This window comes from Sciurus carolinensis, chromosome 2, assembly GCF_902686445.1.
Source record: "Sciurus carolinensis chromosome 2, mSciCar1.2, whole genome shotgun sequence".
NCBI lineage: Eukaryota > Metazoa > Chordata > Mammalia > Rodentia > Sciuridae > Sciurus > Sciurus carolinensis.
In genome coordinates this window covers 169,124,409-169,148,452 of record NC_062214.1, presented here as the reverse complement: position 1 = coordinate 169,148,452, position 24,044 = coordinate 169,124,409, and the positions used below count along the sequence as shown (strand labels likewise).

The 24,044-nt window shown below is 36.6% G+C and overlaps 1 protein-coding gene, 1 non-coding gene and 1 pseudogene across 3 annotated transcripts; 2 read left to right on the top strand and 1 right to left on the bottom strand.

Annotated features, from left to right (window-relative positions):
• LOC124977440 (cytochrome c oxidase assembly protein COX16 homolog, mitochondrial) lies at nucleotides 1–22,330 on the top strand. Of its 2 annotated transcripts, XR_007107187.1 has the most exons (5): nucleotides 1–139; nucleotides 7,769–7,840; nucleotides 14,863–14,925; nucleotides 17,920–18,171; nucleotides 18,451–22,330. XR_007107187.1 is itself a non-coding variant. In XM_047540997.1 (4 exons), exons 1-4 carry the CDS (start codon nucleotides 71–73, stop codon nucleotides 18,034–18,036), a joined length of 321 nt encoding a protein of 106 aa, XP_047396953.1. In that variant the 5' UTR covers nucleotides 1–70; the 3' UTR covers nucleotides 18,037–18,430. The 2 variants fall into 2 exon arrangements, 1 of the variants encoding a protein (XP_047396953.1); XM_047540997.1 differs by lacking the exon at nucleotides 18,451–22,330 and having other exon boundaries at nucleotides 17,920–18,430.
• On the bottom strand, nucleotides 2,353–5,179 carry LOC124974058 (14-3-3 protein epsilon-like; annotated as a pseudogene).
• Trnad-guc (transfer RNA aspartic acid (anticodon GUC)) lies at nucleotides 11,088–11,159 on the top strand. Its single transcript has one exon. It is a non-coding gene; the product is annotated as a tRNA-Asp (tRNA).
• Nucleotides 22,331–24,044: the final 1,714 nt, after the last annotated feature.

The following is a 24,044-nucleotide window of genomic DNA, read 5'->3' as shown; positions in this document are numbered from 1 at the left end:
CCGCCATGCATTTCGGAGACCGCACTGGGTCGACTTGGAGGGGCGTCTGAGCGGGCGGGAGAGTTCAGTCATGGTGGCGCCCGCGGTGTTGCGTGCTTTGCGCAAAAACAAGACCCTTAGCTACGGAGTCCCGATGTTGGTGAGTGGATTGAGGCCCGAACTCTGGAGGCGGGCGGAGGGGAGCGGTTCCTGGTTGGCTGGATCCAACCTGCTTAAGTCGGCAGGAGAGTGCGGCGACCGAGATCGGGCTAGGAGTGGGCGGGCGACAGGTTTGAGAATGTCCAGGCAGTGGTTTTCCTCCTCTTCTCGCCCCACTCAGGTCGGCTCTCCAGGCCCGCTGGTAGTTACCAGGACCTGTGCAGCCTCTTTTCCACAGGGGACGCGATTGTTAGTATCCCCAGCTCATAGTTAAGTAGGTGAATCTCGGAAAACTATCAACCAGAGTTTAGCCCAGTCCTGGATGTTACTAGCTTGTTTCATGGGTTTTGTGATGTAAATAAAATGTTCAGTACGGTGCCTGCCACATTGTGACAACACTCAAATGGTCACAGTGTTAGTTTATATTTCTAAAGCACTTTCGCTTTGGTGTTTATATGGTTGCTTCGAATTCTACCCTGAGTTCCTGTGATATGTCATGAGGGTACGGGTTCAGGCTGACATAAGACCAGTCAGAGCTGGAATCCAGACAACTACTTTTATTTGCTGTCGAATCATGTACGAGTTATTTCGCTTCAGCAAGCCATAGTAAATGAAAATCATTTAAGTCAAGCGTATGAAGAAAAGCTGCTTTAAAACTACTTTACTTTGGTGTGGTTATTGTCACAGGTGAACTTACCACCTTCTGCATATTAAGCAGGACTAAAGGGGAATATTTTTTCATCTTTAGAAAACTTTTTAACATTTTTTAAAAAGTTTAAAGATAAATGTCTTTGTAAAAATAACATAGAAATTATATTGGTGTAGGTGTTGGTGTATAAAACACTGCCCTCTGCGGATTCCTCTGCCATTTGGAAACATTGAGGTTGTGGTCATTGGCTTTTCAGTAAGCAGCATGTTCCTTTGGAGTCCAGTTTGAGTTTCTTACCTTTCAAAATTATCAAAGCCAAGGTTATAAAACCACTGCACACTGAAGTACCATCTAGGGTTTTCTCTTTTGTTTTTAGTTCATGAACTGAAACGTACTTCAAGTAGCTTTCTTCGTAAGTATGTAACCCTGGACTGCTTTGTATGTTTGTATTGTCCCTAAACATGTAAATAATTTTGTAGAGAAAAATGCTGTATTTGGTATTCTAAAATCTAAACCTACTGGGAAGAAAAGATACATCCTTTTGCCAAATATTCTTAATTACTATGCTACATTTATCTTCAAGTTGGTATTTTTTTCTCTTGGGTAAATGTTAATGCTTCATAGAAATCTTTATTCAACAACATACAGAAGAGGATTTAGAATACCAGGTATTTGCTGATAATGCCCTCCTTATCTTTCTTCCAAAATACTTGAAAAACTTGGGCAGCTGAGAAGAAAGTGAATTCAGCTGTTTTTGGATGAAATAGGCTATAGATGTTTTTTTAGGTTCATTTGATAATATTTTTTAGGTCTGAAGTAGTCTTTACTGATTTTTATGTCTGGATGATTATCTAGTGGTAAGAGAGGTATGTTGAAATCATTCAATACTTACGTATTGGAGTCTGTGTGGTGTAGAGTTTGTTTTATGTAAGGGGGTGCACTGATAGTTTACTAGCATTATATCTTCTTGTTGGATAGTTCTGCTTATGTAAGTATGAGGTGACCTTTGTTTGTTCTGATTAATTTGACTTGAAGTCAATTTTGTCAATTATGAAAGTAGCTGCTTCTGTTTGTTTTCATTTTGTCCATTTTGGGGGGACTGAATCCAGATGTACTTAACCACCCAGCCACATCCCCAGCCATTTCTAGTTTTATTTTTGAGACAGGGTCTTGCTAAGTTGCTTAGGACCTCGCTCAATTGCTAAAGCTGGCTTTGAGCTTGCAGTCCTCCTGCCTCAGCCTTCCAAGTCACTGGGATTGCAGGTATGTGCCACCATGCCTGGCAGTTTGCGCATATTTTAATCTAACTATGTTTTCCTTTTATTGAACAGAGGTTTCCTTAAAAACTTAAACCAGTAAATCTCCCAGCCTTATGGGCATGCCCAAACAAGGGATTCCATGTGCTTGTTTGGGCATGCCTTCAACATTTAGCCATACAATTTACCATTCTGCCTTAAGCCTTCATTTCTTGTTTGGTGTGAGCTTCAAATTTAGTCAAAGGTGAGATTTAGGGCCTTCTCAGATGTTTCCTGATCATACACAGTGCTCTGGGCATGTGCACTGTTCTACTCAGGTATATGACTTTCTACATTTCCAGGAATGTTTGAGCTTTTCAACACCCTGTGGTCAGAGTTTCTCTTGATGGCTTTTATGTCTCGCTGATTCTCATCTTCAACTTTCTGCAGCTCTTCTTTATTCTGCTCTTCACCATCACCCTGCATGTCTGAAAATCCATGGTATCAGATTATTATATGGTGACTAAATGATCAGTATAGAGTCCTTACAGTTTTTGTTTTAACTTGGCATGTAAAGTTATGCAGTTGCATCATCAAAAGCACTTTTGCCAACCTGTAAATGTGGTTAGGGGAATTAAAAATTTTATAGTAAAAATTAGAAAAATTGAGAGCAAGATCTAAATGAATGGGAGGTGACGGTGAAAGTTCTGTCATTGCAATATCACTAGCAACTTTATAAGCCAGTTGTCTATTCCCAGCAGCCTCTTTTCTGTCATTTCCTTTGACAGATTCAGCCAGATACTTAGGGTAGTCCCTTTTCATTTTATAGTAGAAAATCTTGGACTTGCCACCGTGAGCTGCTGGAATGAGGTATTTCCCAGTATATCCAGAATGTCACATTAGTTTAACTTTAGCTCAATCTCAGCTGTTTGCCTGATATTGACAGATCACTTTTAGCTTGTCTTCTGTTTTTCCTTATTTCTGTTCATTGCTGCTGATTATTCTTTAGAAGACTCTTCTAGATCCTGTCATATTTTTGGACACAACAAATGAGAAGTGTCTTTTTCAGGGGTCAGCTCCATGTCTATCCATGTTACTTTCTCCCTTGACTTCACAATTTTGTTGTTTCACTTAGCCTTCTCGGCCCTGTGTACCTCCTAAGCTGATGCTTCTGATCATCCATAGTGGCAGTGGCTCTGGCAAGGTCTGCATAATGGACAGGAACCAGTAGAGCCTCCTGCTCCCTCAGTCTCCCTGTGTTTAGGCATTTTAGGCATAAAAAATATGGTTCTTTCTTATATGTTTTATGTTTTTGAGTTTTTTCTAAATTTTCATTTATTTTTTTTAAAAAACCTGTAATTAATATGATCCTCCCCCCACCACCTCTACTACTAGAAATTAAACCTGAGCCTCGAAAATGCCAGGCAAGTGCTGTATTACTGAGCCATATCCCAGTCCTGTAATTGTTCTTGGAAGTATTTTTATGATTTCCCCTTTAAAATATTTGTCAGATAATTAATTCTAACATTAAATTAATCTACATGTTTTCAACATTTGATAGTCTCTTTTTGTTCAAGTTATTCTCATGATATATATATATATATATATATATATATATATATATACCAGGAATTGAACCCAGAGGCACTTAATCACTGAGCCACATCCCAGCCTTTTTTTTTTTTTTTTTTTTTTTTGAGATAGTGGTCTCACTGAATTGCTGAGACTGGCTTTGAATTTGTGATACTCCTGCCTCAGCCTCCCAAGTCAGTGTGACTACAGGTGTGTTTTACCAGGCCTGGCTATTCTCCTGATTATGATGATGATGATGATGATGATGATAATGATGATTCTTCTTCTTCTTCTTCTCCTTTTCTTCTTCTTCTTCTTCTTCTTCTTCTTCTTCTTCTTCTTCTTCTTCTTCTTCCTCCTCCTCCTCTTCCTCTTCCTCTTCCTCTTCCTCTCCTTCTCCTTTTCCTCCTCCTCCTCCTCCTCCTGTTGTAGATGGACACAGTACCTACCTACCCCCCCCCTTTATTTATTTTTATGTAGTGCTGAGGATCGAACCCAGTGCCTCACATGTGCTAGGCAAGTGCTTACCACTGAGCTAAATCCCAGCCTCTATTCTCTTGATTCTTGACAAGTGAATTTTTATTGTATCTAGACATTTTGAATGTTAGATTAGAAAACTATATCCTATCCTATTTGTCTTCTGCTTTAGCAAGCAGTCACCATGTTTAGGATTAGCTTATAGGTAGTAGACTAATGCTTTAGGCTATTTCCTGATAATTTAGGTTCCAGGGCCTTTGCGGTGCTAATGTAGTCTGTTATTCTCTTGGTAGCACTGTGACTTCTGCTTAATCACATCTGTGTGGAATGTTGGGATCACAAAAAAAGTGAATATAGATAGAGAAAAAGACCAACTAGAGGGTTGAACTGTACAGTAGATTTCAGATTGATTCTGAAATAAAAGAAAAACCAAGTGTGAGGGAAGAGGAGAGTATGATTGAGTTTGTCAAATTTTGTTCACAAAATAAGATGAGGATGGAGAGTTAATTATTAGATTTAGTACTGTGGATGTCAATGATGGTTGAAATGGATCTAAAAGAGTGGGAGGAGCATTAGGTATAAACAACTCATTTGAGAAATTTTACTGTAAATAGAAATAAAGAAATAGATGTTGGGAAAGTGAGATCTAGAAAAATTTGTTAGTAGGAGAAATAATAGCCTTTTATGATATTTCAGGAAGAACTGAGCAAAATTTTGATGATACAGAAGAAGGGAAAAGTGATGAATCGGTATACTTTAGTGGATGAGGGAAGATGGGATCTAGTGCAGAAATTAAGATTCTTAGGAGTGTGGATTTTAAGGTAAAAGTGGGTGGTGCAGTGCAGTGTGTATGCTAAATCGCAGTGTCTGGATAGACTGTACAACCTGACAGCACAACCCTCCACAGAGCTCTCGCTTCAGGTGTAAGCTCTGGGATTTTCAAACTAACTGTTGCTTCTGAACAACTGGTTACAAATTCAGATGTTCCCAGTATTACCTCAGGTTCAGAATTGACTGTAATGACACAGAACACAGGTGAGCTTTTGCTCACAAATTCTGTTTCATTATAGAGCTTATGAATTAGGACTAGCCAGAAGAGGAGGCACATAGGGCAAGATATAGGAAGGTCCTGAATGTGAAGCTTCTGTGTCCTCCTTTGGAATCACAGCATGTCACTCTTCTAGCACATTGATGTGTTCACCAATCAGGAAGCTCAACCAAGCCTCAGAATCCAGACTTTTTATTGGGGTTCATTATTGAGACAGGAATTATTAGACTTATTGACCACATGATTGCATTCAGTCTCCACCCCTGTCCTCCCCCTCCTGGAAGTTTGGAGGTCAGGTTGATAACACTCAGCTCAAAACCCTAGCTACTAGTCACATGGTTGATCTTACCAGCATGACCAGTCTCTCTCTATTCTGAAACTGTCTAGGGGTCCCCCATGAGTCATCTCCTTAATATATATGTCCTAGCATTTGCCATAACAAAGATACTCCTATCACTTAGGAAACTGCAAGTTTGAAGCAACTTCCCAGAAACCTAGGGCAATGACCAAATACTTACTTATTCATTATGTGGGTTCTGTGAATGAAGTAGTCTAGGAAAGAGATGATGGTAGCCTGAACTAGGGTATTAGAACATACTACACTAAGAAATTGTCAGATTCAAGAAATATTTTGAAAGTAGAAGTGACAAAAAGTAGAGATGAACTAGATAGGTGAAATAAAAACCAGAAACTTAAGATGACAACAAAGAAGTTGACTTCAAGAACTGGATGAAAGTAATTGACATTTACTGGGCTCAGAAAGATTGGTTAGAGGTGGATTGGGGTAAGGATCTAGTATTATTTGTATATACTTGTTAGACTTTGAAGTGGAGATGTCAAATAGGAAAGCAGGTATTCAGTTTGGTATAATATTTCCCACTGAAAATACACATTTGGAGGTTGCTGGGCCATAGAGGCTGTTTAAATCAGTGGAACTGGGTAACATCACCTAGGGGCTCAGTGTTGGTTGAGAACAGGCAGAAGCAATGAAAAGACTTGGCCTTTTGGGGTGTTCCAACATTGGGAAGATAAAAGGAGGATAAAAGGAGACTGAGAGTAGGTAGGGAAACCAGGGATGTGTGTTTTCATATTGAAAGTAAGGTGCAAAAGTTACTTATGTGATAAATTTCTTACACATTGACATTGCAGGTATTAAACACGTAACATATACCAGATATTTTTCCTGATTTGTTTTCTTTTGATTTTGTGTCCTTTTGTTTTATTTGTCAAGGTAGAAGTTTTAGATTTTTATGTGGTCACATGTATTGGACTGAAAAATCATAGCTTCAAAAACTTGTTGATACTCCCTTCAAAATTGTAAAAAAGTTTATAATTTATAATGTTTAATACTTTTTATATTTAATTCTTTTAATCAGTAGTATATTAATATAAAAAGTAAGATAGGAATCAAACCTTTTTCCAGATGGCTAGACTTTAGTAGCTTTAGAATGAAAGATTAAGGCTAGTTAGATTTTTAGAGATGGTAAAGCTGCAATGACAATTGAGGGATTTTTAAAACAATTCACCAAATACTAAGAAGTGTGGCATATTTCATATGGTTCCTTTGTCACTAGGTAAGAAAATGAGACAATGTTTTCAAGTTGGCTTATTTTGCAAAATCATAAAATTGAAAGAATCCTGAATTTAAAGAAATAAGGTCAGAGTTTTATTCCTTTGCTTACCCCGAGTAGTCTTTATATTAAAAGAAAAACTTTAAAGGAAACAAACTTTGCAGTATTTGAGCAAAGAAGGTTCATGAGTCAGGCAGCATTCAGAACCAGAAAAGGTTTGGGGATTTCCCTTCTGGGACCTGGGCAATGAATATTTATAGACAGAACAAGGAAATAAAGTACAGAAATAGATTGATTGGTAACAGCTGGGCATTTGCCTTATTTGGCCATGGTCTGATAAAATTTGTTTACCTACTAAGTTAGATTGGTAGGAATTCTAAGTATAGAAACAGTCTCAGGCCAAATTTGATATAACAATGGGCTAGTCATTTATAGTTAGCTGGGCTTTTATTTCCTCATCTGTTAAATGGCTCTTCCCCCCCTTAGCAGATAGGTCTGTTGTAAGGATCAAGTGATATGTGTTTGACTTATAATTTAAACCATAAGATCAAGTACAGGTTATAAGGTGCAATTTTCGTATTTGATAACAATGTAATTTTTCCAAGACAGTTACAGTGGCCTTTCTTATCTCAGGTTTCACTTTCTATGATTTAACAGTCAAATGCTATCTGAAAATATTTAATGGTAAATTCCAGATATAAACAATTTATGTCTTAAGCAGCTTTTATTATAGTATATTATCACAACTGTTCTATTTTATTATTATAGTTATTGTTGTTAATCTTATTGTGCCTAATTTATAAATTAAACTTTATCATAGATATATATATATATATATATATATATATATATATATATGTATCTAGGAAAATACAGTATATACAGGTTCAGTATTATCTGAGGTTTCAGGCTCCTATGGAATATCTTCAAATTGTATCCACTTTGTCTACTCTGAAAAGACTCACAGGAAAAATAATCTATAGGATTTGTAGAGTCTGTCTCTGTTGTTGTTTAGATAAATAATCTATACATAAATTCTACTCTTCTATTTTGTTTAACTTTCCTTTCTTTGTTTTAGTTGCTGGTTGTTGGAGGTTCTTTTGGTCTTCGTGAATTTTCACAAATCCGATATGATGCTGTGAAGATTAAAGTAAGAATTATAATTAGAGTTTGACTTGTGTCTGTGTGTATGTATATTTTGGTTTAGAAGTATATGTTCTGAGTACTTAGCAGTCTGAGTTTGTTTTGTTTTTCAAAGTCAATATTCAGTTTCTCTAAATACCTCTACATTCTCTTATTTATTTTTTTTGGTACTGAGGATTTAACCCAGGGGTGCTTTACCACTGAGCTAAATCACCATCCCTTTTTATATTTTATTTTGAGACATGGTCTTGCTAAGTTGTTTAGAACCTTGCTAAGTTGCTGAGGCTGGCTTTGAACTTAGAGTCCTCCTGCTTCAGCCTCCCTAGCTGGTCAGATTACAGGTGTGTGCCACAGTGCTCCGCTTACTCTTTTTTTTTGCACCAGAGATTGAACCCAGGGGCACTTAACCACTGAGGCACACCCCAAACCCTTTTTTGTATTTTATTTAGAGACAGGGTTTCACTGAGTTTCTTAGGGCCTCCCTAAGTTGCTCAGGCTGACTTTGAACTTGTGGTCCTCCTGCCTCAGCCTCCTGAGCTGCTAGAATTACAGGTGTGCACTGCTGCGCCTGGTCTTTATTCTTTAAAATCATTAATGATCACATGGAAGTGAATCATGTAAATAATTTAGTAATCTTTCTCTCTGTTCACTAGGAAATTTGAATTATCATTAGCTTTCTCCCACACATTGGTGTAGTTGTTTCTGGGATTTAAAAGGGACTAAAGAACATGGATCAACAATCTTCATTTTATTTCTCCAGTTAAAATTTATTTCTCCAATTAAAATTAATTATTTTATATTAATACTAGTAATTTTTATGAATTATATTGATATGTATCTTTTGTAGTTGATACTGAAAGAAAGGAAAATATCTTTTTTTTAATTTTTATTTTGGTTGTAGATGGACAGAATTTTTTAAATTTTATTTCTAATGTTTTTATTTTTATGTGGTGCTGCTGAGGATTGAACCCAGTGCTTCACATGTGCTAGGCAAGTGCTCTGCCACTGAACTGCAGCCCCAGCCCCCCAAAATTATCTTTTATTATAAGTAAAGATAGCTGTCTTTTCATATGGTCTACTTTGTGCTAGAACTATGCTAATTCCTTCATTTTACATGTGAGGAAAATGAGCTTTCTAAGACTCAGAAAACTTAAGTATCTTGCCTGAAATCATGTGACTGAATTAGTGTAGAGTTAGGAGTCTCACCTTCTATTATTACACATTTACTGTCAAATTCATGTCAGGTGTTACAAAAGAATTATAATTAGAGTTTACAATGAGAGTTTATAATTACAATTAGAGTTTATAATTAGAGTTTATAATTACAAAAGAGCTCAGTGTTCATTGAGAAGTATATAGTTTTTATTTGCATCACATATTTGATATTGGAAGCTTTTTCCAAGTAATTTATGAATATCAATTTTCATTTTAGAAATATCTCTCTTGCAGTGGAGTAGAGGGTAGGTGGGGACAGGGAGAACAATATAGAAGGGAAGAGATTGTTTAAAGAGACTTGTTAGAACTCTTTGGTAGCAGAGTACATGAACAATAATGGCACCCAAAATAAAGCATTTGCAATGAAAATAAAGAAAAATGAATGGGTTCCAGAATAAATTTTAGCAGCAAATTGATTGTATCTGATGGACAATGTGATGTATGTCATATGAAAATAAGAATGATTCTAGAATGTTTCTAAGTTTTGATTTTGAGGACTGGGTAAATTGTGGTGTGAATTATCCAGTTAAAGAGAGAGAATGTGGAAGGTTGGGATGAAAGGAGAAGCCTAGACGGTGGGGGCAAAATAAAGAAAAAAATGTAAATAAGGTCAAGACAGTGAGGTTGATTGATTGATTGAAGTTTAGGAGATAAAGTCAATTGAAGTCAAGAGAATAAGGTTAAAAGACTGAGGTCAGGCTTTCTGCTCGTGGACTCTGCAAAGAAAGCATCATTAAAGTCTCTCTTCCTACTGCCATCATGTCTAAATCAGAGTCCCCTGAAGAGCCCGAAGAGCTGTGGAAGCTGTTCATCAGAGGGCTGAGCTTTGAAACAACTGATGAGAGTCTGAGAAGCCATTGTGAGCAATGGGGAACATTCATGGACTGTGTGGTAATGACAGACCCAAACACCAAGTGCTCCAGGGGCTTTGGTTTGTCACTTAAGCCACTGTGGAGGAAATGGATGCAGCCATGAATGCAGGACCACACAAGGGATGGAAGAGTTGTGGAACCAGAGAGAGCTGTCTCAAGAGAAGATTCTCAGAGTCCAGGGGCGCACTTAACTGTGAAAAAGATCTTTATTGGTGGAAGACACTGAAGAACATCATCTATGAGGTTATTTTGAACAGTATGGGAAATTTGAAGTTATTGAAATCATGACTGGCTGAGGCAGTGGAGAAAAGAGGGGCTTTGCTTTTGTAACTTTTGATGACCTTGGCTCCATGGATAAGACTGTCATTTAGAAACACCATACTGAGAGTGGCCACAACTGTGAAGTGAGGAAAGCCCTGTCAACGCAAGAGGTGGCCAGGGCTTCAACTAGCCAAAGAGGTTGACGTGGTTCTGGAACCTTTGGTGGTGGTTGTGGAGGTGGGTGGAAATGACAATTTTGGTCACGGAGGAAACTAGTGACCATGGTGGCTTTGGTGGCAGCTGTGGTGGTGATGGATGTGGTGGCAGCAAAGATGGCTACAATGAATTTGGTAATAATGGAAGCAATTTTGATGGTGGTGGAAGCTACAATGACTTTGGCAATTACTACAGTCATCAAATTTTGGACCCATGAAGGGTAGAAACTCTGGAGGCAGAAACTCTGGACCTTATGGTGGTAGAGGCCAATACTTTGCTAAACCATGACACCAAAGTGACTGTGGTGGTTCCAGCAGCAGCAGTAGTTATGGCAGTGGCAGAACGTTTAAATACTGCCAGGAAACAAAGCTTAGCAGGAGAGGAGAGCCAGAGAAGGGACAGGGAAGCTACAGGTTACCACAGATCTATGAACTCAGCCAAGCACAGTGGTGGCAGGGCCTCGCTGCTACAAAGAAGACAATACTCATGTTTATGGGCAAAAAAACTGGAGGACTGTATTTGTGACTAACTATTTTAGTTTCTGTTCTGTGGAAAGTGTAAAGCATTCCAACAAAGGGTTTTAATGTAGACTTTTTTTTTGCACCCATGCTGTTGATTGCTAAGTGTAATAGTCTGATCATGACGCTGAATAAATGGGTCTTACAAAAAAAAAAAAAGAATGAGGGGGCTGGGAGTGTAGCTCAGTTGGTAGAGTGCTTGCCTGTCAAGCACAAGGCCTGGGTTCAATCCCCAGCACTGCAAAATAAAAAATAAATAAATAAATTAAAAAGAATGAGGTCAGATCTGTATATAGGAGAGGATGGGCGGGCAAGGTTGAGGTGAGAAGGATCTGAGGACAAGGCCAACCGAGACTGAGAGGTTGAGGGTGGTTAATGATGAGAAATCAAATTCAGATGAAATCAAGAGTTCAGTGATTGGTTGAGGCCTACTTCAAATCAAGGATGAGGCGGGCTCATGTTGAGAGGATAAATTTGGACCTTAAGAGTTGAGAGCATGAGATTACTTGACGTTGATGGTAGTAAGGGTCAAGAAGTTGAGGTCAGGACGCGGCATGGTTAAGAGGGCAAATTGCTAGGACCAATGCAGATTGAGACTAGGGTCTAAAGGACAAAGTCAGCTGATTTTTTTTTTTTTTTTAATTTTGTTCTAGGTGTCAAACCCAGGGCCATATGGATGCTAGGCAAGCCCTCTACCACTGAGCTACATCCTCAGCACCAGACAAAGCTAGTTGAGAAAGAAACAAGGGAGAATGAGTTCAGTGGAGAAACTGGGAGAAGGAAGGAGAAGACAGTAATGGTACAAGGTGACCAGAGATTGTAAATTTTCCCTGAGATTGTTCTCATTTTCATACTGAAAGTTTAGCATCCCAAGACACAAAACTCCTTTTCAGTAATGGGTACTTAAAAGTTGAGAGGATTGTAGAAGACCCACAAAAAAGTAAGAGCTGGAAGGAGTATCTTTTCGTTTTTAATGTGATGTTTTTGTGGTAGTTTGCTATCAATAGGGGCTGTTGCTTTTTTTCCCCCTGAATGCTGATGCCAATAGTCATGGATCTGTGATAATGGATCATCCATTGTTGGATCACTCCAAGTGATGTGATTTAAGTGTGCAGATTAAGTACATTGCATTCATAACTTGCACTTGACATCATGGAAAAATAAAGCTAAATAATCCTGTTATTTTAATGACAGATGAAAAGGACACATACAGTTGAATTAGGGAGTTAAATAACCAAAACAGAGCGTATGCAAAAAAGAAATTGAAATTGGGCATATTGGAGATAGGGATTTGAAAATACAATGAAGATTGAATCTCACATATCCAGGGTGAGACAGGCAAGTAGGCAGGTATTTATAAATCAATCATAAGTTTATTTATCCCCCCCAAACAAAATACTCAGTCTAAAATAGCTCACTTAACTTGTGCAGACCATGCTAATAAAATAAGCATTTATTATTTTTTAAAATAAGAACATTCATTTTTATTTTCCTTGATTGACCTATGAAACTGGGTAAAGTTACTTTTTAAATTTTTTTCCTACTTTTTTTTGGTACTAGGGATTTAATCCAGGGTTGCTCTACCACTGACTTACATCCCTAACTCTTACTATTTTTTTATTTTGTGACAAGGTCTCACTAAGTTGCTCAGACTAGCCTTGCTATCCTCTTGTCTCAGCCTCCCAAATTTCTGAGATTACAGGCTTGTGCCATAGTGCCTGGCTACATTTTTCTGATTCAGAGATTAGAACTAAACTATCCTTGGGTGAACAAAAGGGAAAATTCTAACACCAGATCTCTTGACCTCCTACCGTGTATAACTGATTGTGTAAAATTATACCAAGTATCATGCTTTCTGTTTTGTACCAAGCAATGAACTGTGTTATGGCAACAGGAAATGTTTACCATAATTCTTAAGTACTCTGATTTGGAAAAAAAAAAATAGAGTTTCAAATTGTCTTCTGATTTCTTTGAAAAATTTAAATGAAACCACGTGAAAGTAATTGTCAATGTCTTATAAAATGTTACTTTTGCCCAATTTTCTACTTCTCTTACGAGACTTCATCAAGATGCACATTAGACTATTTAAGTATATCTAACATTTTTTTGTTTAGCTTCTTCCCTCACTCATTTTTTTTTCTTTCTCTGTTTTCATTTGTATATGTTCTGTTGTTTTATCTTCTAGTCACTAAACATGTCTTTTGCTTGTTCAATCTTTAAAGCTATCCCTTGACTTTGTGATTTGTTAACTATATTTTTTTTACTTCTGAACGTACGTTTAATTCTTATCTATTCCAGTATTCTGGAGAAATCTTCGGTGATACCATATTTTTATCTGCTTTTTCCCTTCATGTCTTGAATATATATGAATTATAGTTACTTTAAAGTACTGTCTCCAACATCAGGATCAAGAGTAGACTTACTTTTATTGTCTGTTTTTTGTCTTTATTTTTTTTTTGGCAGCATGACTATCTTTGAACATGCCTTATGATTTTTAAGTTAAACATTAAATATTGGTCATTGTTTGTAAACAACTGTAGAGGTTCCAGGTAGTATTGTTTTCTTCCAGAAAGGTTGTTTGTTTGTTTGCTAGGCATATAGAGTGGGGAGGCAATCCACACAGTATCTGGGAGTGATCCAGGTCATGGCTTGATGGAAGTTTTAAAGTATGACGTAGTCTCTTTCTGTTCTTCCTCATGCCTTGAACGCAGTCCTAGGTAACATTCAGTTGGGACTTCAGGATACTTAGCTTTACTTTTCAGAGATTTTCCAGCCTATCTGTATAATCTTGACTTATGTAGTTCAGAACTGCTTTGAGGGAGATGGCCATTGTGAGTTCTTTGATCTGTTTTTGTTATTAAAGGCCTGGATGATGTCTCTAACCCCATTAGCAGCCATCTATTTGGCGTCAAGCCTTGGTTCTCATTCTGTGGCTTTACCAGCTTTGGCATGTGTGCCCAAAGACAAAATGGGCTTGCAGCCCCAATTCTCATCTCTTGTGAAATCCTTCCCCCCAAGTGGGTCTTTATTTCTTAAGCCCAAAGAATGGCTTTTCTGGTTTTGTTTTGTTGCAAATTACTTTGACATCATTGGACACATTTTTAATCATATCTGATAAAAAATAAAGACACAGGAAGATGGTGTATCAAAATGTTATATAGTCTATATCTTTATGCATCATTCTAGTGGAATCCTGGATATACTTCTAACTTACCAATTGCTCTTGGGGTCTATGGAATCATCACAGCATCTGCTGTGCCTTTTAATTTAACTTATTGTTGTTGTTTATTTATTTTAGCAATCATACTCTTCTAAAGATTTTCCATGAACAGGTAACATGGCATCAACCCCTATGGTACCACTATGGAATCTTAATATTTTCATAGCTATCTCTTTATTTCTGGTCTGTGGAAGGTGTTTTTTTTAATTTTTTTCAAGTGCAGTAATATATTTACTACCATTTTTAATATTATTTCTGTGTAACATAATTTAGGTTGGTGGTTAATAGTTTGACCTCTCAAGGCAAAGGGTCAATACTCACTGCCAAGTTATTCCAATTCCTTGTGTCCTGTTTTCCTTACATGTAATAATGGAGATAAAGATAAGACAGGCTTTATGAAGATTAAACAATGTACATGTCAATGCCTTGCACATAACAAGTGCTCAATAAATATCAGAAACTGTTGTTGTAGTGGTGGTGGTTAATATCATTATGTGACTGGAGTGGATGGTGGAGGTTTTGCCATGTGTTTTAAATAAGCTTTTTTTGTTTTTTGTTTTTTGGGTGTTTTTTGGTGCTGGGGATTGAACCTAGGGCTTTGTGCATGCGAGACCATGTGTTTTAAATAGGCCATATTATCCTAACCATTCCGTCTATATAACTTTTAAAACTGGAAATAGAATATAACAGATTTAAGTAGTTTACAGTTTCTCTTTCTTTTCTACAGATCGATCCTGAATTGGAAAAAAAACTGAAAATGAATAAAATATCTTTAGAGTCAGAGTATGAGGTACAGTATGTTAAAAATCTGTGTTTTGAAACTCATTAATCATGGCTTGTTCTGTCTGCCTTAAGATAAACTTAAATTAGTAATGCAGGAAAAATTATTTATTTTGAATATATGGTATTTGGTAAACTACTTGGGACCAGGAGTGTTTCAGATTTTAGAATTTTTCAGATAAACTACTAGTGGAGCATCTCTAACCTGAAAACTCAAAATGCTCCAGAATCTGAATTAGTTTCCTTCTTCCCTCCCCTCCTTCCTCCTCCCCTCCTTCTTCCCTCCTATTCTTCCCTCCCTTTCTTCTTCCTTTCTTCCTTTTTTTCTTGTACTGGAAATCAAGCCCATGTCCTCACACATGCTGAGCAAGTACTATATCTCTAAGCTACACCCTTAGCCATAAATCTGAAAGTTTTGAGCCTTGTATCAGTGCCCAAAAAGTTTCTGATTCTGGTGCATTTTAGATACCAGATATTGGGCTAAGAGATACTTAACCTGTACGTGACCATTTGAAAAGAAGATAAAGATGGATTCATATTTCATACTCTACAAATAAATTCCACAGAGGTCAAAAAATTTTAACAAAATATGAAAGTTACTAACAGGAAAAAAATTGCAGATTTTCTTTTTTTGTGGTTTTAAGTCATAAAAATTCAGTCTAAAACAATGTTGTGTGTAAAGTCCCGAGTTAAATAAGAAATCCTAAAAATGTTCTCATCTTATGACTAATTAATTTATTAAATATGGAGAGCAACTACAAATCAATGTGAATAAGTTCAACAACTCAGTTGGTCAGTGGGCGCATGGGCAAAGCATGTAAGGAGTTCAGAGAAAAATAAATAAATATTATTAAACATATGAAGAGAGGCTCAACATACCATAATAGGAATGTCAATTAAAGTTATAACAAGGTATCATTTTTCCACTGAAATGATTAGCAAAATCAAAAAGTTTAATGGCATGGTATGTTAAGGAATATGGTAAGGGAGGATAGTCTCTGTCTTACTTGGTTCATTTTTTTGTTGTTGTTCTGTTTTAATTTGTTCATTTTTTAACTAGATCACACTTTTCCTGTTTGTATGTCTGCTCATATTTGATTGAGAGGGAGACATGAGAATAATACATTGAAGAAACTTCTGAAGTGCTGCTTTTCATTTTACCAGGCAGTTTAATTATTGGCTGATCACTTTGAACTTGCTTTGTGCTTTGTAAGGGAGAAGCTGTGGAAAGACTGCTGTTTCCTAGGCCCCTGTAACTTGGTGGGACTCATTCTCCAGTCTCGCCAGAGGATCTTGTCAGGGTTTGGCTTTAAATTTTGTTGGGGTGAATCTAAAATAGATTTTGAGCAATCCTTACTCCTAAATGGCAGCTTTTTCGATGTTTTAGCTGGATGTCAAGGTAGTAACAAGATAATAAGGAGAGGTCTCCATTCAGGCAACTCAGAATTCAATATTCCTAACACTGCTTTTTGTCAGCATTTCTTGAGTCTGTTCCACACTCAATACTATGAAAGTTGGATATTAAATGATAAGTCTCAAGTGATCTTGCCCAGCCTGTGTATACAACCTGTGGTTCAGCCACTTTGCATGTTTTACAGAATTTCTACAAAAATATTTTCTTCAAAAGATCTTTACAGACTGGACACTTTTACATGGACTTGTTCTGTCAACCTTGCCTCTTATCTAAGAATGATTTGAAATTGTCTTATGTGTATTTATCTTGTTAGCTGGATACTGGCCATTACTTTTAAAAATCTATACCTTTAGAGCATACAGACTCCTGATTTTAAAAAAGCATTGTTTTCATTCACTCCTTCTGGTTTTGGCCAAAAACTGTAACTCTCTACTTGAAGATCTACTAGTACTGTCAATAGTGATGCTATGAGGGATTGTTGGGGAGTAGATATTCCTTCTAGTTCCTTTAGAAGCTATAAAATTGAAAACTAAAGACTCCACATAGAACATTTGGTTCCACCTTTTCATTATTACTTTTATAAGGAAATTAATTCCCAAAAGGTTTCAATCATTTGCTAAAAGTTATACAGCTATTTAGTAAAAGAGTAATGCTCAGAATCCAAATGTCAAGATAGACTTATTCCATTTTCCCCATCTTTGGATTGTGTTATCTTGTGTTCTCTCCATGTCCTGTTTTTTTCTGTTTTGCTCACATATTCCAGAATAATCAAAGCAGCAGTTATGTAAAAATTTATCAGAGTGATAGTTAATAGAAGAGAGAAGAAATGTTCCTGTTCTTCCCTTTTATTCTACTTCATGCCTGTATTTGAGAGATAACCTAAGACCAAACAAAGGTAGGATGCCCCAAGCTGTAGTTGAAACCAATTTTGATTGCTCAAAAAGGTATTTCTGGGGCTGGGGAGATAGCTCAGTTGGTAGAGTACTTGCCTTGTAAGCACAAGGCCCTGGGTTCGATCCCTAGCACCCCCCCCCCAAAAAAAAAAAAAGATATTGCTTATCATAATTATGGAAAAAGTCTTTTCATTCTTAAGCCCAGGCTCATTTCTCAGGTGTAAAACAAATCATCTTGGCTTATTTTCTTCCTCGAAGAATATTTTAGGGTCTCTACCTGTGTTCTTTTTTTTCTCCCTCTCTCTCTTTTTTCTTTTTCTTTTTTAACCAGCACCCATGCTAATTCTTTTAGTCTTTTAAGTTAAATCAGCATTCAGATTTACCCTTGTTTTTCCAGCTTCTTCCTTTTCGTTGTGCTTTTAAAAATAAGACATGTAGACTCTTTTGTATTAGTAGTTTTATTATGGAAGGAGAGAGAGGCATTAACATCAATACCTATCAAAAAGCTATCAATTCTAAGAAACATGACAGTTTTTCAGTTATTATGTTTGGTTTGCAGTTGACTTATTTGCCAACAATGTAATTGAGTGCTTATTGAATTCTTTCTACTCATTTGTTTATTAATCAGTGATGTCCTAATCAAAACCACAGGGCTCCTGCACTAATATGTGTACTTTTAACTTTTGTAATTCTATAGAAAATAAAGGACTCTACTTTTGAAGACTGGAAGAATATCCGAGGTCCGAGGCCTTGGGAAGATCCTGATCTACTCCAAGGACAAAATCCAGAAACTCTTAAGACTAAGACAACCTGACTATTCTTTTTTGTTCGTTTAAATATTATCAAATGGATATACTTCTAATTCAGTGGGGAAAAAGTTCCAGACCTGCAGAAACCTGGAAATAAGTAATCTAAATGGCAAATAATCTTGATTAAGAAGTAAGTACAGGTATTTACACTTTGCAAGTGGTCCATTTGCAAATGAAAGTATCAACTGTGAATACATACATATCTTTCAATAAAAATGTGAATACTGTTACCAGAGTGTGTCATGTATTCCACTCTGCAGCTAGCCATTTGTATTTCTTTTCTACCAGCCACTCAGGCAATGTTGGGTGTTTTATTTTTATTTTTTATTTTTTGGTATTGGGGATTGAATCCAGGGGTGCTCTGCCACCAAACTACATTCTTAACCCCCTTTTTCTCATTATTTTTTGTTTTGACCCAGGGTCTCACTAAGTTGCCGAGACTTTCATTGAGTTGCTGACGCTGACTTCAAACTTGTGACCTTCCTGCCTTGGCCTCCAGAGTTGCCAGGATTACAGGCAGATGCCACCATGCCTAGGCCAGGGCTACAGTTTGCTCCTTCATTCTGATTCTTAATGAGAATAGTAGACTTGGATCCAAATGCTCCAAATTAAATCAAGCAGTGATTTTGTGTTAAAACCTATGTAGGAAAATAATAATGACATAATCTAATAACATTTTAGTTTTATTTATAGTATCTTATATATAGTGTGCTAATCAGTCTCCTAAAGCATCACTTGATTATTGTATTGATACCAGTAAATGTGTTAAGAAAATTATGTAATTCTTGGTTGAGCCAAAAATAGTGATGTTCAGATAATCCATAAATAACTACAATTTGGGGAATATTGATATAATGTATGCCTTAGCATAATTTCATGCAAATTGACCCTAGTTTTTTTTTTGTTGTTCTTGTTGTTTTGTTTTTTGGGGCCAGGGATTGAACCCAGGGGCACTTAACCACTGAGCCACATCCTCAGCCCTTTATATATATATTTTAATTTAGAAACAGGTTCTCACTAAGTTGCTTTGGCCCTCACTAAGTTGCTGAGGCTGGCTTTGAACTCAAGATCCTCCTTCCTCAGTCTCCCAAGCTGATGGGACTTTTTTTTATCCTTACATTTACTATATAGTCTGATCCCTAGGCAAAAGGATAGGGAAGTTAGTTTTTTTTTTTTTTTTTTAACTCATTTTCTCCTTTTCATCCCTGTCTTGGACACCCTTTGATCCCCTATTTTCTGGTATTTTCATGCTGACTTCTAAATGCCTTAAGTCTCAACTGAAATATTCCCACCATAATTGCCAACAAATCATAAATCCATGCTGTCCTTCCCCTAATCAAAATTTGTATTCTTTTCAGCAGTTAGTTTTAGTAAAAAGCAGAGTAAACTGATTACCTGGTGGTAATAATTTGTGATAGAGATTATTCTTAAGCCTTAGTTACCTAGAGTATGTGGGCAAAAGAAAAAAAGGGGAGGGAACCTCCACCCAAGCCTCACAAAAAGTAACTCAAAAGTGGGTCACTGGCTTAAATGTAAACATATAAAACTTAGGAAAGAAACAGGGAAAAGTCTTCTATACGTAGTAAATAATTTATGATTAATAGTTCTTACCTCCCCCCCAAATCTTAAAAGAACAACTTGACAAATTGACCCCATCAAGGTCACAAACTTTTCCTCCCTAAAGACTTAAAAAGGATGAAAAGGCTGGGTCCCTTGGTGCATGCCTGTAATCCCAGCAGCTCGGGAGGCTGGGGCAGGAGGATCGTGAGTTCAAAGTCAGCCTCAGCAAAGTCAGGCCTTAGTGAGGGCCTAAGCAACTTAGTGAGACCACGTCTCTAAATATATATATATATAAAGGGCTGGGGATGTGGCTCAGTGGTTAAGCACCCCTGGGTTCAATCCCTGGTATCAAAAAAAATAATAATAATAATAAAATAAAAAAAGAGAGAGAGAAAAGAACCTACAGACTGAGAGAAATTATTGGTAAAGACTCATATAGAAAATATATCAAGAACTTTAGGAACTCAACAGAAAAATTCCAAGCATATGAAAAGAATGTGCACTACCCACTAGGGAAGTGTTAAATTTAGACCACAGTGAATACTACATATCTGTTGGAACAGCTAAAATGAGAAAAATAGTGGCAATACCAATACTGGCAAAGATGTGAACAAACTAGATCCCACATATTGCTGGTATCGTGTCAAATGGAACAACTGTTCTGGAAAATTGACAGTTTCTTCAAAAGCAGTGTAAGGGACTTCTGCTTTCCAGATTGACATATAAGAATCTTAGAAGTTCTTACTCCCCTCCTAACAACTACAACAAAAAGCTAAAAAGGTAAACATCAATTCTCCTTTGGCCCATCAGAATTGAGGTCATAGGACAAGCCACCAACCTAAAACTGGAGACAGGCAGAGAATTAATTTTCCTGGAGGAGAATCTGCCCAGAAACTACTGGTGGAGCTAGCACTAAGTAGGAGTAGTCAAAGAGGAATTGACTAATTGCTGGAAACAAGCAGGGCCAACTTAAGAGAGAAAAACAGTTGGAGGCCAATTTGGGGAGAAAGGCACAATTAACATGAGTTTTACCTTCATGAGTCCTACCAGATTCTCACAGTGAATATCAGAGGAAAATCCTCTTATGCTTCCAGAAGTAGGGGAAAGTAACCATTTTGAAATATGACCAGATAATTTGGTTTCCCATAACAAAATCCTGGTCTCAATGGAAACTTTTGCTAAAGACTAATTACATTGGATTTCATAAGAACCTAACCAACTGGGAGAAAAGAAATACTCAACCCTGGCCCTCTTCAGCCTTCCTGTTTCACTTAAAAGGGAGCTGGGAAAAAGGGAGAAAGAGTGAGAAGTGCTTGCAAAGGTGAGAGCCCAAGGGCCTAGTTTCCATTTTAAAAAACTAGTCATAGGACTGTAGAATGCTCCTTATCCCCATTATCACTGCATCACTAAATGCCTAGTCAGTGGAGCTCCTTTTGCCCAGTACATCATTTAAAATATTCTGCAAAAAGGAAAGACAACACATTTTGAAGAGACAAGCATCAGACCCAGACTCAGATATGGCAGTGATATTGGAATTACCAGACTGGGAGTTTGAAACAACTATGATTAGGGTTGGGGTTGTGGCTCAGTGGTAGAGTGCTCACTTTGCATGTGTGAGGCCCTGGGTTCATAAAAATAAAGTCATCAGCACCACATACAAATAAAATAAAGGTATTGTGTCCACCTACAACTGAAATTTTTAAAAAGCCTTCAGAAATAACTATGATTAATATGCTAAGATCTCTAATGGAGAAACTATACAATGTGCAAGAACAAATTGATAGTGGAGAAATAGAACTAATCAAAATAAATTCTAAAACTATACACTGAACAGATGGAAGAATGCCTTTGAAGGGATTATCAATAGAGTGAACATGACTGAGGAAAGAGGGGAGGAGAGGAAGAGAAATAGATATTCAATGCTAATACTAATCAAAAGAAAGTTGGAATCACTGTATTAATTTCAGACAACACTTATTTAGGAGCAAGAAAAGGGGCATTATATACTTAAAAGGGGTTCATTCTCCAAGAAGACATAATCCTTAATGTATATGTGTCTAAAAGTGAAGCTGCAAAATACATGAGGCAAAAACTGATATAACTACAAAAAGAAATAGGTAAAATAGACAATTATAGTAGATTTATATAATCTATCCAAAAATGACACGCAGCAGGCAGAAAAATCATTGAGGACATAGAGGAAATGAAGAGCACCATTAGTCAACTGGATATAACTGACATCTATAGTGAACACCTCATATCCCCCCCCCCAAAAAAAATACATATTCTCTTTAAACTCACATTGAACATTAACCACAGTAGGCAACCATAAAACACAGCTTCAAAAAATTTAAAAGACTGGAACTCAAAGTATGCCTTTAGAACACTGGAATTAAACTAGAAACCAATGAGATTGAAAATTCCAAAATACTTGGAGATTAAACAATACTACTCTTCTAAATAGCACACAGGTCAAAGGAGAAGTCTAAAGAGCAATATAAGATATTTTGTACAAAATGAAATTGAAAATACAACTTATCACAGTTTGGTAAGGCAAAAATTTTCTTTGAAGGAAGTTAATAGAATGAGTACATGTGTAAGAAGAAAAGGAAAATTAAAATTACTAGCCTAAGTTTTTCTACCTTAGGAAAGTTAAAAAAAAAATTAAAAAAAAAAGAGCTAATTAAATGCCAAGAAACCAGAAAAAAATGGGTGAGAAGGAGGGCTAATAAAAACCAGCAGAAATCAGTACAAATGAAAACAGGAAATAGTAGAAAATTTCAAGTTAACCAAAAGCTGGTTCTTTGAAAAGATAAAACTGATAAACTTTTAACCAGACTAAGAAAAAGACAAATTACTAATATCTAATAGGGGGCCATCACTCCAGACCCCATAGACATTAAAGTGATAAAGGAATATTATGCAAAATATTATGTTTAAAATTTGATGACCTACACGAAGAGGATATATATTTCTTAAAAGACACAATATACCAAAACTTACACAGAAGGAAATAACAATCTGAATAGCCCCAAAGCTATTAAATTGAATCAATAAGTAGTAACCTTTTAAAACACAAAGCACCAGCCCAGGTGGGTTCTCTGGTAAAGTCCAAACATTTAAAGGAGAAATTATGCCAATTTCTACAATCTCTTCCAGAAGATAGAAGTAGATAATTTCCTACTTCATTCTGAAGCCCCATCCTAATGGCCAAGGGAAAAAAATTATTACAAGGAAATAAAACTGTAGACAATTATCTCTCATGCATATAGATGCAAAAATAACAAAATATTAACAAATCAAATCCCAACAATGTATAAAAATACTTACACTTTTTTCCAAAGTGAAATTTCATCCAGGTTTGCAAGACTGGTTCAACATTCAAACACCATTATGATCTATCACTTTAGGCTCATTAAGAAAAATTATATGATCATATTAATATATGCAGAAAAAACACTTGCAGATTCCAGCACCCATTCATGAGTCAAAACTTTCCCTAAAGTAGGAACGGAGAACTGCCTCAACTTAACGTCTATCAAAAAAATCTCCAGCTAACATCCTTAATGGTGTGTAACTGAATGCTTTCCCAATAAGATCAGGAACAACGCATGAATTTTCCCTTTCACCTCTCCTGTTTAGTAAGACTACCTTTTTTTCACATGTGACATAATTGTCTATGTGAAATAGACATGTGAAAAATCCTAAAAACAACAATGACAAAAACCGGAACAAATAAGCAATTATATAATGGGTGCAGGATATAAGGTTAATATATAAGAACCAGTTGTCTTTTCTGTATACAAGCAATGAACAGTGGGAATTTGAAATTTTAAAAATACAGTTTGCATTAGCACACTAAAAACCTTTGGTATAAATAACAAAATACAAGATTTAGATGAGTAACCTACATACCTCTGATGAATGTAATCAAGAGAGAGCGAGGGAAATTGAGAGATGTTCCATGTTCATGGAAGACTAATATTATTAAGATTTAATTCTTCCCAGCTTGACCTATACATTCTATACAATCCCAATAAAATCCTAGCAAGTTATTTTGTGGATATCCACACATTGATATTTAAGAGTATATTTATTCTCCAAATAGTATTTTTCTATTTCACTGGCAGAGCAATTCAGGAGGGCATCTTGGAAGAGAGAGTGGGTCATTCATGACTTCTTATTCCCCTGTAATACACTGGCAGTATGTGCTTATTGATAGGCTTGAAGGCCCTGGGGTTCTCACTGTGCAGATCACAAAGGGTTTCAATATGTAACCTGCAGCATTGTTCCCCAACAAGACTTTTATTCTATCCTTAAAAACCTTTCAACCTGGCCTTGACTTGACCTCCTTACGGATGAAACTCTTTCAGCCATCTGTTTCCAGAATTACCAGGTTTCATCCATATTCAAGATTTGCTCTGGCAAGTAATTTTCCTTCACTATCAGCATA